Source organism: Epinephelus lanceolatus, chromosome 15, assembly GCF_041903045.1.
Source record: "Epinephelus lanceolatus isolate andai-2023 chromosome 15, ASM4190304v1, whole genome shotgun sequence".
NCBI classification, from domain to species: domain Eukaryota; kingdom Metazoa; phylum Chordata; class Actinopteri; order Perciformes; family Serranidae; genus Epinephelus; species Epinephelus lanceolatus.
This window is the reverse complement of record NC_135748.1, coordinates 20,367,027-20,388,242: the sequence shown is the minus strand read 5'-3', so window position 1 is coordinate 20,388,242 and position 21,216 is coordinate 20,367,027. Positions and strand designations below refer to the sequence as shown.

At 41.6% G+C, this 21,216-nt stretch overlaps 1 protein-coding gene across 3 annotated transcripts in view; it reads left to right on the top strand.

The window, feature by feature from the left end:
- Positions 1 to 21,216, top strand: part of ttll5 (tubulin tyrosine ligase-like family, member 5) — a 62,904-nt gene that overhangs the window by 13,955 nt on the left and 27,733 nt on the right. Inside the window, exons 13-25 of one of the 3 annotated variants that reach the window (XM_033642582.2) lie at positions 7,385 to 7,466; positions 7,829 to 7,890; positions 12,123 to 12,205; positions 12,794 to 12,835; positions 16,638 to 16,745; positions 16,895 to 16,986; positions 17,565 to 17,627; positions 18,288 to 18,436; positions 18,718 to 18,973; positions 19,980 to 20,097; positions 20,544 to 20,690; positions 20,798 to 20,889; positions 21,018 to 21,166. In XM_033642582.2, the coding sequence (XP_033498473.1) occupies positions 7,385 to 7,466; positions 7,829 to 7,890; positions 12,123 to 12,205; positions 12,794 to 12,835; positions 16,638 to 16,745; positions 16,895 to 16,986; positions 17,565 to 17,627; positions 18,288 to 18,436; positions 18,718 to 18,973; positions 19,980 to 20,097; positions 20,544 to 20,690; positions 20,798 to 20,889; positions 21,018 to 21,166 (1,443 nt within the window). The remainder of the gene's footprint in view (positions 1 to 7,384; positions 7,467 to 7,828; positions 7,891 to 12,122; positions 12,206 to 12,793; positions 12,836 to 16,637; positions 16,746 to 16,894; positions 16,987 to 17,564; positions 17,628 to 18,287; positions 18,437 to 18,717; positions 18,974 to 19,979; positions 20,098 to 20,543; positions 20,691 to 20,797; positions 20,890 to 21,017; positions 21,167 to 21,216) is intronic. The other 2 variants (XM_033642583.2, XM_033642584.2) reach the window with 2 other exon arrangements.

The window sequence follows — 21,216 nt, the reverse complement described above, 5'->3', positions numbered from 1 at the left end:
AGTGTTGGCACTAATTGTCTGCTCTCTCTCTCTCTCTGTGTCTGGCAGTCTCTCTGAGATTTTGGGGGTTTGAAAGCGAGCGCACTGGCCAAGCCTCCCTCAGCACCACTGTCTCTTTTTCCTCTTTTCTCGCTGTTTGTTTATGATTCTCCCTCTCCCGCTCACACTCTCTTTCACCTCTCACATGTTAGAAAAATAAAGGGCTTTGCAGTTGTGACAGGCTTCTGTAGACATAATAGCCCTACTGATTGGTGGTTGTTTGGGCTGTACGGGGCGCGTAGCAGCGTGGACTCACACCATCACACAGTCGCCTGCATGAAGATGCTATCTGTACCCTGAGCATTACTGCTAGGTTGAAAAACCACATTAGCCCAGAGTGTGAATGTTGACCATGCAGGTATTTACAGGGAAATGTGGCTTACCAAGCCTCAACCTGGCTCTCATACATGTGCGATAGACACGAATAAACAACCAGATGACACATATCTTTGGTGTGATGGGAAAACAAGTTTGCTCTCATTCATTCCCTCATTCAGGCAACCCAGAAATATTGTTTTGAACACATCCCCATGTCCTAATCGCAAAAATGCTTCATGGAATGTTCAGTGATAACATGTAAATTTACATACTGCATTGCACCATACTATTTACATTCCTTTGCATATATAAACAGAACTCTGCTTCTGCATGAGCAAAATAATCTGATAGTGCTTCTGTATTAGGGTTGGTAATCACAGAGTAACTCAAGATATGACACTATCACGATATGTTGCCCGCAATAATGATTGTATCATGTTACAGCGATACTTGACACATTGCAAGACAAGCATCTACTATACATAATGATGTCTGTGTAACTGAAGAGGAAAAAATACCCCTAAGTAATAGGAATTATTTAGTTAATCACTTAAATCATCATTGTGTTGTCAGATTTTGACAACTGAGATGAAACAATGTGCAAAATAGTACACTGAGACTTAGCTAAATACCTCTTCAACACACACACACACACACACACACACACACACACACATCGTAGGTTGACTTACAGGTGTGGTAGCATTAGCCATTTTCTTCACACTGAGATCAAGACGATGACAGATCAAGTGGCTGTGCGTGTTCGTTGTGTCTCTGTGTACTTTACTGTCACTAGACAGTTCTTGCATTGCATTATGTTGTCTTAATCGATTTTGTTTGTCCTGTCTGTGTTGTAAAAGCTAAAGTGGGCCCAGACTTGACTTGAAATATGATGGTGCCTCTGATTTGTTTTCCCCTCTGTCCGCCATTTTCCCCCTGTGAGTTTCTTCTTCACTGCAAGTTGGTTAACTTCATTCATTCTTTTGTTAAGCATCAACAATCGGAGTCATGGACTTTGTTGAGTCAAATTGGCAGAAGAATCCGTTTAGAGCGGCTGCATGTTTTATTAAAAATATTGATATTTGGCCCCAGTGTATGGATTACATATCACTAGGGGAAGTAATACGATATATTGCCAGATCTATATTTTGTCCCACCCCTGTTCTGTAGCACAGAAATGTTAAAATCTTGATAGAAAGTGTGAGAGTACAGAATGAAACACTGATGACACTACAATGGTGCCATCTTTTGTGTTGTACTGTACAGTGTGCAGCCCTGGATAAGCCTATAGAAACGTGTACAGACACAGATACCACAGCATGTCATTGTCTGGCACAAAAGCAATTAGGTTCTACACCTTTTCCTGAGATACATAATATGCTGTGGTCTGCTGTGAACATGCCCATTACCCTACTTCAGCGGTATCAGTTTACTATTGAATCGAGTGTAATTTTGTTGTCTTCAGATGGCCCCAAGCAAGTTAATTACAGCATTCATAGTCTGTCTACAGGATTAAGTTTCCAAAGACAGACACTGACGGTTCCAAGAGGACCACCCTCATCCTCTCTCTCTGTTGATCTGTTCCTCCCAGTGTGGTCATGTTGCGTGTGTGAGTATGTATGGACAGCATAAATACAGAGACATGTAGGAACCAGTGTAAAGCATGGCTTTTACAAACACACAGGTCTGCCTTAGCTTCGGGGAGTCCAGTCGAGTGTCTTTGTGGGTTTTTTTTGGTCTCTTTAATAAAAACCCACCCAAACCACCATGGAGTCATGTTCAGCCAGCTGTTGTCAGCTTCAGCTCCCTTTTCGTTTTCTCCTGCACTTATCGGCACCGCTTTCCCACTCCCCCTGCAACCTACAGTACACTCAGCGTTCATCCCCTGCCTCGGCAGCTGCCTGTAATTGTAAACAGGTAAAGCATCAGAATGCAGGGCAGCACATACATGCGTGTTTAGGCAGTGAATGTGCCGATAAAAGCAGCCATTGTTTAGAGTTTTTATACGGTCTCTGGCTTGTCTGGAAGGGAGCCATGCAAGATCATAAGGCACATTATAATCTTAATTTACTGCAAATTGTTCCCTGCCATTTTAATGTCTATTAATGGCTTTAATACTATGTTTATAGTTTTCAAATGGGATTTCTTCCCTTTGCTCAAATTGCACATCCGTATCTAAATGGGCATACTGTAACAAAACCTTTTTATAGCTCCGTAATGTCTCATGTGGGAAGAAATAAAAACAACAGATTTTTCGTTTTACATTGGTAAGAAGTGTGTGTGCGAGAGTGTGTGTGTGTCTGTGGGGAGAAAATGCCACCCATGCAGCTCCTTACCGCTGCCGTGTGATTAATGGACAGGCTTTTTGCTGAGGGATGCTGATTACGAGATGTTTTGACTAAGATCTGATTAGCCAAGCCAAAGGCCTATTTTATTACACACAAAACATTCCACTTACTGGTCCTGTGTTCCACTGAACGTCCCTCATTAAGTGCTGAGTGTGGTTGGATCTCCCGTCTGTGAACCACTCTCACTGTTTTACATTTGTCAGATACTCCCACACTTCGCTGCAGCACAGTGTTGGTATGCCTATGATGACAGTGTTGCTGCTGTATAATTCAAAATCCTTTAAAGAGTGATTCATGGATTGGGTCCTGCTATCATAGTAAGATATATAGAGTGTTAACTGTTACTTTAATTTGTTGTCCTCAGAGTGTTTTCATGATTATGGCTCCACACTGTTCCCACTAACAGCAGTGAAACACTTCAGGGGCAATAATTTATCTCAGAATGATGCAAGAGTAATCCAATTGTCCTTGCCTATGAAGAAAACACACATGAAGGAAATACTTTATGTTGCTGTTGTTGTGGGCCAACCGGCTGCACGGCCAGGGTGGGGAGATTATTGTTTTTGGGCGTTTGTCTCTTGTGGTGAAGTTTCCAGCAGCGCCCATCCAATAATAAACAAAAAATGCTCTTCATCATCCTTTTACTCTGTCACATTTTTTCTCTCCCGCCCTCTTTAATGGGTGTGATGTGCATGTTCGCTGCCTCTCCTCTCCTTGTCTGTGATGCTTGTTGTGGGCTCTCTGCGGGCGCATTTAACAGCGTTCCCCCCCGGCAGCGGTCGAGGCACAGAACAAACGTGTCTAGCAGCGAGCGGCTCGGCAGGCTCATGGCGCAGTACCGGCGTCTGCTCCTAATTGGGGGAAAATGAGCGGCACATGGAGCCTGGTTGTCGGGGGTTGGTGAGGTGGTGTAACACCTCCCCATTTTCCCCTGTTGTTGTGGTGCCACTGGTGAGGCACTGCAGGCTCAAACCCATTTATTCCAGTACTCCGTTCCTCAAGACTAATACATAATGTTTTATGTGTGCGTTTTTACACAGAAGTGGCTAAGATGGGATAAGCCGGCAAGTGGAAAATAAAATCTCAGTGCTCTGCTTAAGCAAGTACGTTTTTTTAGCAGTGGGGGTCCCATCTGTTCTCAGAAGTTAAAGAAGTTAAAGATGGCATTGGCAGCTTCGGTTGCTGATCTTGGCTCAGGGATGTATGGCAAACTCTGTTCAGTTCCATCATGAAAATACAGTTTGCAGTTTCACCAATTTGGACCTCATAAAGCCACCATATTTTTACCTCTTGACCCATGTAATATAGCCCAGGGAACAAAAGCCAGTGTGCATTTTCTTCAACTTGTCTTAAAGGAACAGTGTGTAAGATTTAGGGGGATTTAGTGGCATCTAGTGGTGAGGATCGCAGATTGCAATCGGCTGAAACTTCTTGTCAGAATTCCTTCAGTCTACAATGTTAGGAGGTTTTTACCAGGAGCTGAATTATCCGCAAAGGTCTCTTCCTCTCGGTAAAACTGGTAGAAACACTAAAAGTATTTTCACTGTACAAATCAATGTTTCTCCAGGGTGTCCGCGGGGTTTTAAAAAGTATTAAAAGTTGATAAATCAATTGTTGGAAAATTAAGGCCCTTAAAAAGTATTAAAAAGTCTTAATCGCGATTTTATTAAGTATTAAATTTTCTTGGCATTCAAGCTTTGACAAAAAGTATCCATGGATGTATAATTTATTTTCCTCCTTGCGACTGTTACAAACAACAATGTGTCAGTAGACACACTCGGACTGCCACTCGGGGTGGGGGCTGAGCGAAAAAAAAAAGTCCAAAAAAGTTAATAACTTAAAAATTATGGCGAAAGCGTAGTTTCTTGCAACCCTAGAATTAAGATAAAAATATTCGCAAACGAAAAAAGCACTTCTGGTTGCTGATAAGTAGTGTTTAACTTTTGATTGCACACTGCAGCGCAAGCAGACAGATGCGCGACTCAGAGTAGCATGTGTCACTGACACCAGACTCAGAGCGCAGCGGACCAGTGGAAAATGTCACCATCAGCATATTATTTTACATCAGTAAAATCTATTTTATCATTATTTTGAGTCACACTATTGAAAGAATTTGGTTGTCTGTGTTCAAGCAGGATAATAGGTCTCCATTCATTGCACGTCGGGCTTTCTATTTCCTTGTCGGAGATGTTTTCTTTTTTAATAATCAACCAAAAACAATCAATCAATTACATGAAACATGAAATCTTATATGCCTAACAGATATTGCTTCTCGTTCTTTGAGTTTACATATGGCTAAAGGGGAAAAAAAACAACCATAAATGGACGGCATGATTAGTATTGGTTCAAGGTCCCCCCAAAAAACGGGAGAAAAAAAAGGCCTAATATTCGTTTTTTTTTTTTTCCACAATCAAATCCCGTGCCATCAAACGAAGCTTCGAATTTTTTGGGTCAGCCCTGAATCCCACATGTAAGGGGCTAGCCATAAGGTTGTTGTTTTCAGCAAGTTGGCCTTGAATAGTTGATGTTGAGCTGTAGAGCTGTGTTACTTGTTATGACCTAAGGTGTATTTTAATAAACCTGCCTTTGGTTTAATTTATTCTTTCAAGCTTTATTTCTTCTCATCTTATCTGAGTTCTGTTGTATGTTTGTGCTCCATAGATTTAATTGCAAACTACAACTGTTAAGTAAGTTAAAGATGCGTTGCTGCTAACGACAGCTTGAAGTGGCGATGAGGTCTTAAGGTTTTTTTGGAAGGTCTTAAAAAAGTCTTAAAAAGATATTGAAATTAACCTCAGGATTCTTGCATATACCCTGTTCTCTAACCTCCCTCCCTGTTTCAATCTGTGTTTTTCCGATGCTCTCATCGCTTAGGGGCTGTTGACTATGGTGGCCAATGCGAAAACATGAAAACACAGATGACCCTATCTAGAGCCATCGTTAGATTTGTCCATTGTGGGCTATTGTAGAAACATAGTGCAACATGGCCCTCTGTAGACAAGGACCCGCTTCCCCTGTAGATGTAAACGGCTCTCTCTAGGGTAACGAAAACACAGTGATTCTTATTTTTGATAATACACTAAAGAAAACATACCTATTATATTCCATTTCTGCCAATACGGCCCCTTAAATCTAACACACTGCCCCTAAAATACAGATAATGAAAACTAGTAAAGTAAAGAAAAAACATACAATTAATTTATTTCAGGGAACGATAAAATCTTCAAAGAGTACTCTTTGAATTCACTATTATACTTCTATGAGGTTGGGGGACTCACAAGACACACAAGAGACAGATTAAAAAAGAATGGTTGAAATGGAAGCAGCCTGGAAAAACCCTGGATCTTAAATTTCCAATAGTGCAATTCGATAGCATCTTTCGTTAGAGTCTCCCTGTCTGGTAAATGCCCATGTCTTTCCAACTCCATGCTCCCATTTTTTTTTAGAACTTCTCTTGATGATTAAAATTATCTTGTTGTGTAAAGTCAGAGCTCCTTTCATTGAAAAACCGAGGTATTGCCTCGACATTCTGTATGGCCAAGGTGGAGGTTACTACATTAAGTAATAAACAGCCAAATAACTCGTTCAGTTAAACTAGAATTACCCAGCCTCACATTATTCAACCAAGTGCAATATAAAGCCACTGCCTGCTGTCACGCTGCCTTTTGTATGCTTAACACTGGCACTGACCTGAGATGCTTGAACAAACAGAGCTGGTTATGGCAGCTTTGAAACCTCCAACCCCCCTGGCCTATTCTCAACACAGTCTATTCTTTTGAAGTGCCATTAGAAGGATTTTTCCTCTGGCTCGATGGCTGGGTTTTGCCCTATCCCTGTAAAATACTGTGGTTTCCCTGCACGCTGCTGCTGGGGCCGGCGGGTCGTTGGCTTACAGGGTGACACTCCCCAGAGCAGTGTGGGGGCTTTCAAAGGGTACATAGGCCAACTCTGTCGCAGTGAGCCATATATCAGTCTGTGAAACTACTGGGAAAATTGGGATAGAATGGATGAATTTTTACACAGGGAACTTCCTGACCACTTTGTAAAAGGCTTTTATTGTGTCACTCAGTGCTCAGCTATTATGGGAGTGAAATATATACAATATATAGCCTAAGGCTCTCTAATTCCCCAGGTTTCTGCCACTTGAGATATGCTGTCAAATTTCCAGCTTTGTACTTCTGGAGTTCATATTTTTAAGATACTAACTTTATGATAGGGGTGAAGCTTTTTCTGGTACCCATTAGAGCGCCATCCTTCTCGTTAATATGTAGTGACAACATGTAGACTGCTTAACCTTCCCAGTCATGAGAAAATTATTGACTGTATGTATGAAAATATTCACAGCCCCAGCGTGTTTTTGATCTACCGTCTTACGTAAGAAACTTCATGACAGATGAAATGTGTATGTACTTAGTTAATGTAATTGAGCCAATCCCTCAGTAGCAGGCTTTGGTGAACGTTTCTCTCTTGAGTGATTGGGGATATAACATGCGTGTAATCAGTAGCAGAAAGGCACAGGCCATGTTGCCAAATGCCACATTATGGAGCCATGATAAAACTTGAGTGACTTTGATAGCCTTCATCTTTTATTTTCAGTGAGCAGATCTCAGAGGTTTTCTAATTCTGCCTCCCAGTCTGTGGTGAAAGCCTTTTGATTCATTTTGTGTTTCCCTCTGTAGAACTGTACGGTTTCGACGTGCTCATTGACTCCAACCTCAAACCGTGGTTGTTAGAAGTGAACCTTTCTCCCTCCCTGGCCTGGTGAGTGACGTTGTCTCAGTCATTTGACTCTTTATTTGGTTGTTTCAGGAGAATCTCTCACTGAAACTGTTCCCTTTACCCCACCAACTCAAACAAGGCTTTTTCTCTGATTATGAAACAAAAAAATTATGTTAAATGCCACATCAAAGGAAATGGCATTCACACAGCATGCCCGGAGGCTAACATCTCCTACATAAGTGTTAAGTCAGTTTAGCAGTTTAGTCAAAGTCACGCAACAGATCTGTATCTTCTTATGACAGTTGACTCATTTTTCTCTGCCCTGTGTATGTGTTGTAATTTTCTTGTTTGTCTCTTTGTTTCCTTTTTTTATTTTATTATTTTGAAAATCTACTTATTTACAGTGATGCGCCCTTGGATCTGAAGATAAAGGCCAGCATGATTGCAGACATGTTTTCACTTGTGGGTGAGTACATGCTGAAACAATGACTAAATACAACTTGCATTTGTTTCCAAAGGTTTGCACAAGTGATTGCACTACTTCACAGACATTTAGTTCATGTAAATACACTGCTTATTGCTTGATTTTTAAACCCATTACATGATTAAATTATATGGTGGTGAAATGAAGAACATCAAACGAGCAGAAACCCTAAAAATCTAAGAACACTTTCACAGTTTAAGTCATATCATTAACCACCACATAACTAAGAGAGGAAGGAAAACTTAGGGCAAATACAGCACATTAAAGGTCATAGAAAAATTGTATTACTGAATCATTTTTTGTAACACCGTCAGTCACATTCAGAGCTTAAAAACAAATTTACACTGACTGTCAAGATGTTCTTAGATACTTAAAGCACAAATGTTTAGCTTTTAGCACCTAAGAACATCTTTACTACTCATGTTTTAGCTTGGAAGTGCAAAAAGCCCATGTTTAATAAGTGAAATATAGGATATTTTGCACAAGGTACAAATCAGAGGTTATTCACCGCTGTAATTGGTGTGAAAATATTAATCTTGGAGAGGCTTGTATAAAATGATGTGTTGTAAGTATGCTGTGTTTTCTTCACTAACCTCACCCCAAAGGCATATCTGCTAGCTGATGAAGACCCGGAGGTGTTGAAACATTAGTCTGTTTGCGCTATTAAAGGCTGTAAATTAATCGGCGCGCTCCAGTCCTTTCTTCTTTCTTGGAATGCTAGTTGGCTTTACTCGTAACCAGCAGGTTTCAAGCAGGTGGAGACAGTCGTCTATTGTTTAATGCTTAATGTTTTCCTTCATTCCACTGGTTAAGCTTGGGCAAAGCAAAGTGCCGAAAATAGCTGCATGGCTTCAGCGCTGAGAGAATAAACCGCAGCCTTCATTAATTAACATTAAATGACTTGCGGACAAAATTGTCAACAGAGGCCTTAGCTGTTATGTAGTCATTAAGCTTTCTTGAGAAACTGGATCCGACATGTCAAACTGAAGTGATCTGTTGCATGAAGATGCAAAAAATGCCTGGCCCAAGGCAGAGATAAACACTGTTTATACAACAGTGTTTGTAGCATGGAATGAGATGTGTCTCTGTTATGTCTCCTCCTTTCCTAATTATTGAATTCTCATGCAGAAGACGAGCTTATAATATTTTGTGATTTGCAAGTTTGAACCAAGGAAAGTCTCATACCTTGACCACATGAAGAGGTGTGACAGCTTGTCTATATCCTTGTAAATGAGAGTTAAAGTACATATGTAGTAAAAAGAGACCCATATCAACCAAAGTTTAACATCTCTTGATTTTTTGACTCCACTTAATCCTCTGATTTATCCTCATTACCATTCACAGGATACATGGAGCCCACTGATTAGCAGGCGTCCATCTAAACTGGCACTGAACCATTAAGTCTGTCTGTGGTCTCAGCCTAATGATATTAAAGGAATGGCTATTGTGTGTGTGCGTGTGTGCACATATGCTCGTGCGTCTTAGCCTAGGCCATGCTGTGGCTTGAAACCCTCCCCTCCGGCTCATTAAATGAAAGAGTAGAATCATAAATTGCCAGTTATCTTTGGACTGCGACGTTACTGCGGGTCTGGGGAAAATGAGCAGTGGCATGTAAAACATAGCACATCTATTATGTACCAAACAAACTAAGTCGCTGTTGGCTGATAACACTTGGGCTGCATCCCAGACCTGTAAATAATGACAGCATTCCATTAGCATTCATTTTCCGCCTGTGTGAAGCTGTCAGCTCCGTGTCGCCCATGTTTGTAATAATTGCTGTGTTTAGGCAAGAGCATGGCAGGGGCCTGATTCTTACCTGACGGCTTGGAGGAGGTAGTACAAATAGCCTCGGGCTCCAAGCTGTCAATAGACTTAATTCACCCCGAGTGTGACTGCAAGATGCACCATAAACACATTTCTTTAACATTTCACTTTTACCACTAGATAGCTTTGAGGCAGTGTGGGAATTAATAAACACAAGATCATAGATTTAAATCTTATTGACTGGGTGGGAACATCTTAGTGAGGAATGTGAATTACAAACATTTTTCCCCACCCTTATCAACTACCACTAAAATGTAAATGTGTGGAGCTGTATGAATCCAAAGTAGAGTGTCACCATGAGAAAACGCGTCTTCTTTTCCCTGACTAAAAAGTCAAAGGAATAGTTTGACACTTTGGGAAGTTAGGGTCGTACCCAACTGAAATTATGTTAGTCGAATCACATTTGGCTGTTCAGTATGAATATTCAACTGTTCATTTCTTTTTTCCATATAGAGTTTGAGAGTTTGAATGGGGTTTGGCAGGACATTCAGGGTGACAGTGATGTTCACGTAATACAGTAAACAAGCCAAGTTAGCCCTCCGAGCTAATACAGGCTAACTACACTAAGGACAGATCAGAAATGTGCAACTATAACTGGGTCTCGGTCCGCAGCTGCCTGTAGAGAGAGCAGCGTAAAAGCCAGAAGCCCTCACTCTGAAGCTAAATCTGGGGACATCTCGGCCCCCGAAGTACACTGACTAACAAAAATAACACAAAACAAACAAACAAACATAAGAAACTGCTCGACTTGAAGTAATCCTAGTTGTCTCCAGCTGATGATTCGAATTTTCGACTTTCAGGGGGCAGCCCTATGGGAAATATGTGTATTAGCTTTCTGGTGCGGAGTTGATTGATACTACACTCATGTCTGTCCATTGTACGTAAGGCTATTGCTAACAGCCAGTTAGCTTTGTTCAGCATTAAGGCTAGAGACAGGGAAAAACAGCTGGCCTGGCTCTGCCCAATGTGCCTTTTTATTCCGTACAAAAACCTGTAACTTCCTGGAGTCTTTGCTGGTTGCCTGGCAGCTGTTTAGAGACATTAAATAGCCCGACACATAACCCCACATGAAACATCAAATTAACGCTTTTACACCTTGGTTTTTGTATGAATTAAACAAACATGATACTACCAGACATGTCCTGATCTGATTTCAAGGCAAAGATCAAGGCATTTCTTAACTGATGGGGATCGGCTATATTGAGTTATAAAGAGAATCCGATCCTCTGTTTTACGTCAGCTGTCACACACTTTTTTTTATTCTTGCAAAGCTTTCATGCAGGGATACACAGCGTACGGCTGTCTCCAACTCTCCTACTCTCTTTCTCTTCTGCACTCCACTGATCTCCTGTGTATGTATGTAAATGCAGGGGCTGAGCCCCACCTGTGGTAAAATATGATACACCATAAACAACAGCAAAATCCAGTGTGAGACTGTTTATTTATGTTTTCTACCATAATTATGAGCACTCATTTAATTTCAGCTCAGAGTGAAAGTCTTGCGCATTTATGGCACATGGTGTTTCATTGCAGGCGGAAGGAGACAGACAGAACCGACGACAACCACACTCACCACGTCATTGCAAAGTGCAACAAAAGCTGCAGGAGCGAAAAGCCAATGAGAGTAACTCATTAATGTAGCCTGTTCCATGCAAAAGATGCACGGACGATCAAAATAAATACTCAGTGGAACAGGTGACTCATGCAAAGGCTACAGTAAGGCAATAAACACTGGAGAGTAGACTCTTAAAGGGACAGAGGCATTCCCTTGAGACAGCGACAGGGCCAAAAAGATTAAAGAGAGGGTTTGTTATTTTATACCTATTTACTTATATAAAATAAACAATAAGGAGCAGCTTGGATCCTGGGATTTGTTTTTCTTAATTTTCTTTTGGTAATACACTGGAGAACTATTCATTTGTCAAGCATGTACATTTAATCCATATAAAGGTGTACTTGAAGTATGCACTGGGCAGTTGTATTATCTAGGAAAATAGAAGTATCAGATTGTGACTCCGTATCAGCAGATACTCAATATTAAATTACTCTGATCAGGATGTGGGGCAAAAATACCTGATCGGAACATCTCTAGATATTACACGTTAATAGTGAGCGTATGTGTATTTCTCATAGGTATTTCTCAAAATGTTGAACTATTCCTTTAAACAAGCTCAGTGGTGTACAGCAGGTGTGTCAGTATATTAAAAGAAAATACAATGAATCAGCATCATACACTGTTGGTTAACATGTAATTTATTTCCTCAGTGTCCATTGCTCCTCTTTGGTTTTCATGCACTGATGCAATTTATAAAGGTCATGGGAATTAATAACATGTTTAAGACCTGATGTCATTGATATACCCCCTTTATAGCTCTTCTGTGTCCCTGCAGGCTTTGTGTGTCAGGACCCCCTGTCGAGACACCCACGCTCTGACCGAGTCACCTTGGATCCTGGACCCAAGCAACGTACACAGGTACTGGATACACACACACACACACACGTACATACACACGCACACAGTAAAGAGCCAAGCCAAGTGTTGCACTCATTCACCCTTCCTTGTGAAACATTCCCATTCTTGTCCTCATCCCTCTGTTGCTTACAGTACATTCCTGCCACTGCCATTGAGCTCTTCCCTTACCCTCATGGAAAATTCACTGTAATGCAAAACAACTGCTAATGTAATTACACTGTTTGAGTGACATCAGTTTGCAAGTGCTACACTCTGTGGCTTATTGTTTTATCATTTCTAATCAAGTGACTAATGCTCTCTCTAGGCCTTGTTGCCTAATGATGCCACAACAGCTAATGCACTTGGCTCCCTCCACTTGACTACTGCACCCAGATTTGGCGCAGAATCTGCTGGAGGGAGATTACTAAATCAGACAGATTTCTGCTCCACCTTATATTGTGTAAAAGGTCTGTTTAGACGTACAGTAACAAGGTTTCATTGTTGCACGTTCGACGGGGCATGCATGCCGTCTGTATGCGGCTTCGTAAAGGTTTAACGGTAATGCTGATGCTTACCTACCACTCACTGTCTTCACTCATTGCCTCTTAGAAACCACTTTCTGCCCCGACAGCCACTGCGCACAGCAGAATGGTGAGTTTCCCTCAGACTCGGACTATTAATCTTCTGTTGTCTTGTTCCTTTGCAATTCCCTGATGCCTGTTACATTACCGGTAAGAAATTGCTTGCTGCTTTTTGCTTATTTGATTATGTGGCTTTACAATTTTTCATGGTGGCAGACAGATCGATTCTAAATGCTATATTAAATAGAATGCTCATTACATTAGCAAAGTGGCCTTAGTAAGCAATTGCTTTAAATGCTGCAATGCACCACTTGACCCAAAACTTTGTTGCACAGAGTTACTCATATGTACCTAAAACAAGCCCGACACTAAACCACAGAGGCTGCAGAAGAACTCCAGGGGCCTTCAGAGAACCTTCACTCTCCCTTTACTCTGATGAGGGGCAACAGATGAGTCTTTTTCTGAAGGATTAGGCCTTGTCACTTTTTGGCTGCCTTTGTATCCCCCCAGCCGCGTCAGACAAATTAAATGTAATCCCCCCTGCTATTTAGATGACAAATTCTGTATGCAATCCTGTGGGGTTGTGCCCCTCTGTCTGGCCTGAGCTCCAACCTGCATGCCAAAGTTGTCAATCACAGCCTGGTAGTGCATGCAACGGGGGAGGCAGCCAGGAATGCCTATGCATAACAAAAATGCTTCATTTATGTGACAGGGAGAGAAGAAGGCAGGGTATTTTTGTTACACAAGCTGTAGTTTGCACACCATTCATGAATGAGGATTGTGTTTCAAGTTAGTAGGTTGTCAATAACAGATGGGGTCTTTACCAAAAATGTAAGAATTGCAAGTATTTTCACAATCTTTACAAATACTTAAAGGGAAACTTCAACATTTATCAACCTGAACCCTATTTCCCCTTGTTATTGTGTCTCAGTGACTAATAGAGACAGAAATTTTTGAAGTTGGTCCAGTACTGAGAGAGATCACTCCAGCTGCAGCAGCAAAACAGACTGCAATGTAATCCCTATGGGCAATTGTGCACTGTCAATAAACGTCTATTAAAAGTGCTTGTTTTTGCCACTGACAGGCTCAGTTTGTTATTAGAAGTGCCTGACGATATTATAGTAAGGACCCTGCAGGGAAATGAAAGGTTTTTACTTACCTTTCACTGGTCAGTTTGTTATTCTGTTATTGTTAAGTCTTGCTCAAGGAGAAGTTGTGTTCTGAAATCTTGGGAGAGGTGACTTCTTGCAGGAAAAGCAAAGGTGGAAACCTTAGTGAGAGTTGGAGGGAGGAGTGCTGGGAAGAGTTTGTTTTGTTGGAGTACAGAAAGTGTAGCCTTGTTTTATCTAAAAGATTTTCAGTGTCATGGGCAAATATTTAGGTGATGTCAACGATGTGGAAAAGTCAGCAAGATTTCACAACATTCACTTTGAATGAAACGTGGTTACACACTTTAACCCTATGGGCCCGAACAACGCATAGTGCATCCAAATTCACATCCGTTCTTCTCTGTGGATTTTCTCCGCGACCGTGCGTCATAGCGAGAAGCCACGCATATCACGTGAAACAGCGGAACTGTAGCTTTCTGACAATAAATAAAATGATGTATAACAGAGCTTTCATACAGCTTTGCACACATTACCCTTGGATGCATTACTCGCGAACGCAGGCTCGCACAGAAATGCCACGCATATCACATGAAAGCGCAGGACTAGAGTTTTCCAGTGATACCACACACATCATTGTGCTGTCATCCCATCATGCTATAAATCCAGATCAGTTGTCTACAAAATAAAAGCCTGATGAATTTCTTTACAATCCATGATACAGATCTTGTTATCAGTCACTTCATATAGTGAGGAATATCGTATCTTACCACATCTTAGGCTTGCGTGTGTTTCTCCCTGTCTATCCACATTTGTAGTCCGGCTTTCAAGATGCAAATATCTCCATATTGTCCAGTTGACACTCCATCAAACTTTGTATGACAAGACAAGCGCACTTCACCTTTGCGCACCCAGACAACTGCAGCCTAATTATGCATGCTGACAGGGCAGTAGTCACCATATACATTGAGGGGGACACGTGCCCCCCCACCAGTGCCCAAAATGTCCCCCCAATATATAACTGAAACTGAAAAACAAATATTATCTTGGAGGACATCATTGCACTTGGTTGACTATTTTGCTATTATCTTAGATGTAAATATTGCATGTTTCTTTCAGATAAAACACATTTTTGACTTGTGAACGAGTCAATGGAATTTCTTGCAATAATGAAAAAATACTGGCAATTATGTCCGCCTGGCACAAACCACATGTTTTGGACAGCTGTGAAGTGACAGAATGTCCCAGCATCATGGTTCTTATATTGCCAGATTCCAGAGAGTCTCCCCTCTTCATATATGGCAGAATATGTCAACTTCCAACTTGATATGGTGAGATACATGTAAAAATGTAAGAATGTAGTCAGACGGATTTGTTTTTTTTTTTCATCGATGTAAAACTTAATATAAAATACAGGCACATAGAAGGACATGGCATGATGGCAAATCTGGTTAGCCTAGATTGTCCTGAAAAAAAAAAAAAGAAAACAAGATATAGCATGTGTATGTAGCCTTTATAATGACTGTGATATGAGCTTAAAAGTAAAGGCAGTAAAAATACCCCAAAAAGGCATCTGGCCCATAGGGTTAAAAGCCCATTTCAGACCAATGATTCGCGAGGACACAAAACTGTGCAGAGAAAAGTTGCAGCGGTGTGAATTGGCCGCTTTGAGCTCGATTCAAGCCGGTTGATGGTGTCACCTGCAACTCAGCTGGTCAAATTACTGGCGGCTGGTTTTAGACTGAAACCACATCACCTGTTTCAACAGCCAGTCGTCCCCGCCGAGCCCTCTGTTTCCGTCCTCAGTGTACCGTGTCAGATGGTGGGTCGCTGCTGCTGTTGCTGCATGTGTGTGTGTGCTTATAGCCCCCCCAACCACAACCCATTCTCATTGATTGATTCATTGGTGCTGGGTTTTTTTGTCATTGTGGTGTATTTATCATGAATACAGTCCGTCTGATGCTTGTTTAGTTTATGTTTTTCGGCGTGTCATCACTACTACAAATGCAACTGTAGCCAGTCTCTCACTATCACTATCCTAATTCATATTTTAATAATAAGCTACAAATTATATTCAGCCACAAAATCAGCCTGAAAAGCTGGAAATCAGAATGGAAATACAAAGAGCTGTTGGATAGAGATGATACACCGTCTCATCTAGTTGCATTGGTGTGAAGTGGCAAATTTTTAGATTGTTGCAGAACGGCATATTACAAGTAGTTGCAAGATTGAACTTGTCTCGTAGCGAAACTTTGGTCTGAACTGGACTTAAACAGTCCCGATGGGGCGTTGGTAGAGTAGCGGATAGTGCCTGCGCCCCATGTACAGAGGCATTGCCTTGCTGCAGCGGTCGTGGGTTCGAGTCTGGCCTGCAACCCTTTGCTGCATGTCAGTCCCCACTCTCTCTCTCTCTCTCTCTCTCTCTCTCTCTCTCTCTGTCTCCCCATTTCACACACTGTCCTATCCATTAAATGCAACAAGCCCACAAAAAATCTTTAAAAAAAACAACAACAAAAAACAAACAGACCTGATCAGCAAAAGGTAATGTTTAATTTTTGTGTAGGGTCTTTTCCGTAACGTCAGACACTTACCATAACAATCTGAGCCTGTTAGTGGCAAAAACAAAGACAAAGGCAAATTTTATTTATATAGCACATTTCATACCCAAAGTGCTTTACGGATTAGATTTCTTTTTTAAAAAGAGGGATGACAGTACATGTATGGGATTAGTTTAGATTGATTAGTCTCTGCTCTTCTCCCCCGTAGCGACAGAGGCCCACATCAGCCAGTAACTCAGAAACAGAGGGGTCGAAAGACAAGCCAGGGCCTAAACAAGGCCAAGGAGACAGCACTCTGAGCTTGACTGCTGAGGAGGTAAGGCCTCAACAACAACATTGTGTGACATGATGTGTGTGATTATTATTTTTTTTTTTTTTTTTAAATCAAAACCTTATGGGAACCTGAAAGTACAGTAACTCTTTAAAACTGTGTCCAAACCATCTTTTGTTTTCTTTCCCTAATAGATCAAAGTGCTGAGGAGGATAAAGGAAGAGTACGAGAGACGAGGAGGCTTCATAAGGATCTTCCCCACTGCAGAAACATGGGAGCTCTATGGGTAAGCTGAGCCAAGAAGGAACAGATGTATCACTTGTAACCCCCAAGGGATGTTTGTCTATAATGTTAGTCATTATTAATACTGTCTTCAAATAAGTGGGGACACTTAGGCTAAATTAATGCAATCAGTGCTTAAAGCCAGACCGTACGACTCCTCTTGACTGTCACTAATTGAAGCACCAGACTAAGGTGTAGCTACACAGTCGGTATTTGTTGAACTCTGTCTATTATGTTCCTGGAAAGGCTTATATCAGACAGCGACTTTATGTTGAAATTGCATTGGAGCCCCTATTAGGGAGGAAATCTGTTTTTGTGCTTCTAATTCATATTCCTATATGAGGATTTGTTGCTTGATTAGATCCATGGCTCTCTCAGCAGCAGGGATTTTGTGGCCTTTTTAAAAGCATATTATTGGGCGGTCTGGGGAATTATTGGTGCATTTAACAGCGGCTGCTTCCAGAGCCGCTATATCACAGAAGCCTCGTTTTTAACACATTTGCCGCAAATAAGGAGGCCGAGGCTCATCGGTGCTCCTGCCTTTATGATTATTATAATTTGCTTATTATCTTCTTCTCTCAGTGGATATCTGGAGTCCAAGACATCAATGAACTACATGTTGGCAAACAGACTTTTCCATGGAAGGTAAGCATTTCCATTGTGGTTGGGAATTGGGGAATAAATCTCTCCATCAGTTTGTGGAAACGGCTGGATTCGAACGTGGCGTTTGTTTGGTCTTTCGATTGGATAGGTGAGAGCTGAACAGCTGAAGAGACGTTGCACAGTCAACTTTTCCAGCGCGCCCGATGTCTATGTGGCATTGTGGCGTCGATTTGGGGGCAGGAGGGGAAAGACAATTATAGATGAACTGGGCCTTTTTTTTTTATTGAACCACATTTTTGTTATTGTAATACAACATGCATTTATGTCATTTGAATCAGTTTGGGCTTTCAACTTTTAACCACAGCTCTGACTATTGCACAGTATTGTCTGGAGATTTGGCCCCCAACTAAGTCTATTTATGATTTTTCCGTATTCGTTAGGTAGCCAGATTAGAAAGACGTTTGTTGCTACAAGACCTCAGTTGCTGTTATTATTTGCCATTTATCCTCTCTCCTTTGGATCATCACTGTCTCCCACGTCAACTTCTGGACAAGCTACACACTAATCTTTCTGAGAACTGGCTCCAGTTAAAGTTGAAATTTATAACTGTTGCTCTGCCTTATAATTGTTGATGATACACGTATAAATCATTACAGTTGTTGTTATTACCATTGTGTTGACACGTCTTGTGCTGTCTCCCAGGAATGTGAATGGGAATGTGCAGCTGCAGGTGGACGCCGTCCACGGCTGTCACGTTGTCCAGTACGAGAGGAAGCTGCTGTCTCTGGAGGCACGTAAGAGGAGACAGGGCCACCTGACTCATCGCTCTGCTGAAAGGAAGAAGAAATCGGGTAGGCCTGATGTTTTCTGCTTCAATTCAGGAAACAGCTTTTTTTCTCCTAGAACTGAGGACAGTGTAGCTAAGTGGGACAACATCACACGCTAATGCACGTTTGTTTCCAATAAATAACTCCCCCGTGTCACGGTGAGGTTGGCCAAATATGACTCTGAATGACTTCATTTCATTGCAGCAACAATAGAAAGCCTATTTTGAGTGTATGTGTGTATTTTATTCAAAATGCCAGTGATGCAACTGACATTTGTCTTCCCTTTGCAACGCTGCATACCTCAGGGAAAGAATCCAAGGCCTCCCCGACTGAGAGCAGCAGTCAGGAGGGAGAGGAGTGCGCTCAGGAGGAAAGAGAGGAGGTGAAACAAGCTCTCGAGCCAGTCTCCCACAGGGCTTTGGTAGCAGAGCAAAGAAAACAAGTGGCCACACCACTGGAGCGCTGCCACGGCGAGACTTTGTCCAGCTCGGAGGCAACCACGCACAATGCCAAGCCCAGAGTCAACCTGCTCAACATCCTTCAGCAGGGGTGGGAGCTCAGGTCAGTCTGAATTCTGGGCTACTGCTCTCATCTCCCCCCTTACTGTAATTTCTTTTCCCTCTTTCCCTGAAGAAGGGATATGAAGTATAATAATGCACCTACCAAAAAAAGATGGTAAGAAATTGAAGCCCTCTTTACATAACTTATATTTTGATCAGTTTGATTCAGATTAATACCCCACCACACACTTCTAGTGGGTCGTAAGTAATGATTGACAGAGATCACTTCCATAATAATCCATACATTGTTTTCTTCTCTCCTTACTCAGTTAAAAGTACACTAAACAGGATTTTCCTGTTTAGTGTACTTTTAACTGAGCAAGGAGAGAAGGGAGTTGTGGTAAGATGATCTCAGCATAGCCTTCCAAGTTGGCTGAGTATAAAAACATCTTCACTTTTCATATACTCTTCAATTCAAATAAAGATACCATATATGCTATGAAGTGCCAAACTCATATTACACACTTTACATACTGCTGCAACACAGGCTGCGGTCTGATGTTGATTTTAAAAGTGTGCCTGAAATTATAATTTGAGGAGGAATTACAAAAACAAGTCTGAGTTTGTAGAAATTCCTCAGTGCCTGCCAGGACTGTGCATGGAGCAGGGAAATTATAGTACAACATATCATTGTTTGCGTTTGACAGCTTTTTCCAAAACATTTTTTTTTTTTTTTTCGGCTACAATGTTTTCCGACAGTACTCTTTCCAGGTTCACCCAGTTTATCATTTTGATACCGGCACACGGCAAGATATACTGTGTTTCAACAACCTTTGGCTGAAAGTGATACATGCCTGTTGCTGCTTTCTCCCTCTCTGCTCTGGATGATATGTCAGCTGATGAGTACATGAATGAGTATAACTGTTTGTTCGAACAGATGTATCACATATTCCAGTGCCACAAGCAGAGGACTTAGGGGATAATGCTCATTATCAACTGTTGTTCCGTCTTTCCTTTTCCGTTGCTTTACCTATGCAGTTCTTGATTTTCCTCTCTCCCCTCTCCAGTAAAGTACAGGCCCGGATTGCCTTTTCCTCATACCTGCAGCGAGTGCAGCAAAGACTGTTGGCAGAAAGCAGGGCCAACGCCATCCCAGCTTGGCCAGACAAGGACAACGACCAAATGGTATAACGAAAATCATTTTTTAATCTCCCTTTCCTAATAAATGGACATGGGTGGAATACCCCGGGGCATTGTTTCCCTTGTATGTATATACATGCCAGATTTCCCCTTATTATTATTACTCTCTTACTCATATGTACCCTGGCCGTCGCTGAAATGTGTACAAGGCATTTTGTGGCCACATCGGAGGAAAACGTGGTCTCTGTAAAAGTTAGCCTGATTGGAAAGTCTGCATTGTTATGGCATACATCATCATCAGTGACCTCAAACCTTTGTGGAAAATCAATGTAAATTTAAGTCGATCTGTAGGCCGGTAAACTTAAAGGTCTCAGTGTTTTGAATGGCTGAGAACACACAGACAGCTTGAATATGTGAAGCATGATGAATCAGTGATTCAGGGAAATGATAATAAAATATTTCTCTTAAATGTTTTGCTTTTGTCTGCACAGGAGCTGGTGATTCGCTTCCTGAGAAGAGCAGCCAGTAACCTTCAACAAGACATAAAGGTGGTCCTGCCCAGCCGACAGCTTCCACTCCAAGACCGCAGACGCATCCTGTCCCACCAGCTAGGAGAGTTTATCCACTGTTACAACAAGGTGACCAGACTTTACCACGGAATCACAAATCTAGGCGATGATGCAAACATGGGAAACATTATGCACGTTGAGTAAACCTGCTGTCTTATTCTTTCCTATCTCCTCAGGAGACTGAACATATGGTGAAAAAACAGGAGAGCAGCAAAGAGGAGCATTGTGTCAACCCCAGTGTGTTTCAGGAGTACATCACTGCGGCGAGGTTAGTGAATTGGCAAGTCCACTGACTATTGTTCAGCACTTGGCTCTTTACTGTTCCTCTTATATATGCTACTGACTGAAGAGTGATCTCAATCTGCTATACACATTCATCTTCTTATTTTTCAACAGTGAAAATGATCTTGAGGAAGTTCTGACATTCTACACACAGAAAAATAAATCAGCCACAGTCTTCCTAGGAACAAAAGTCAGCAGCGTTAAGAAAGACGTTCATGAAGTAAATGCCTCAGGAGATTCAGGCAACTGTGAGAATTCCAAAAGTGAGTTCCTCCCGAGTGTTTTTTTCCACATATTTTTCTTACTGAAGATC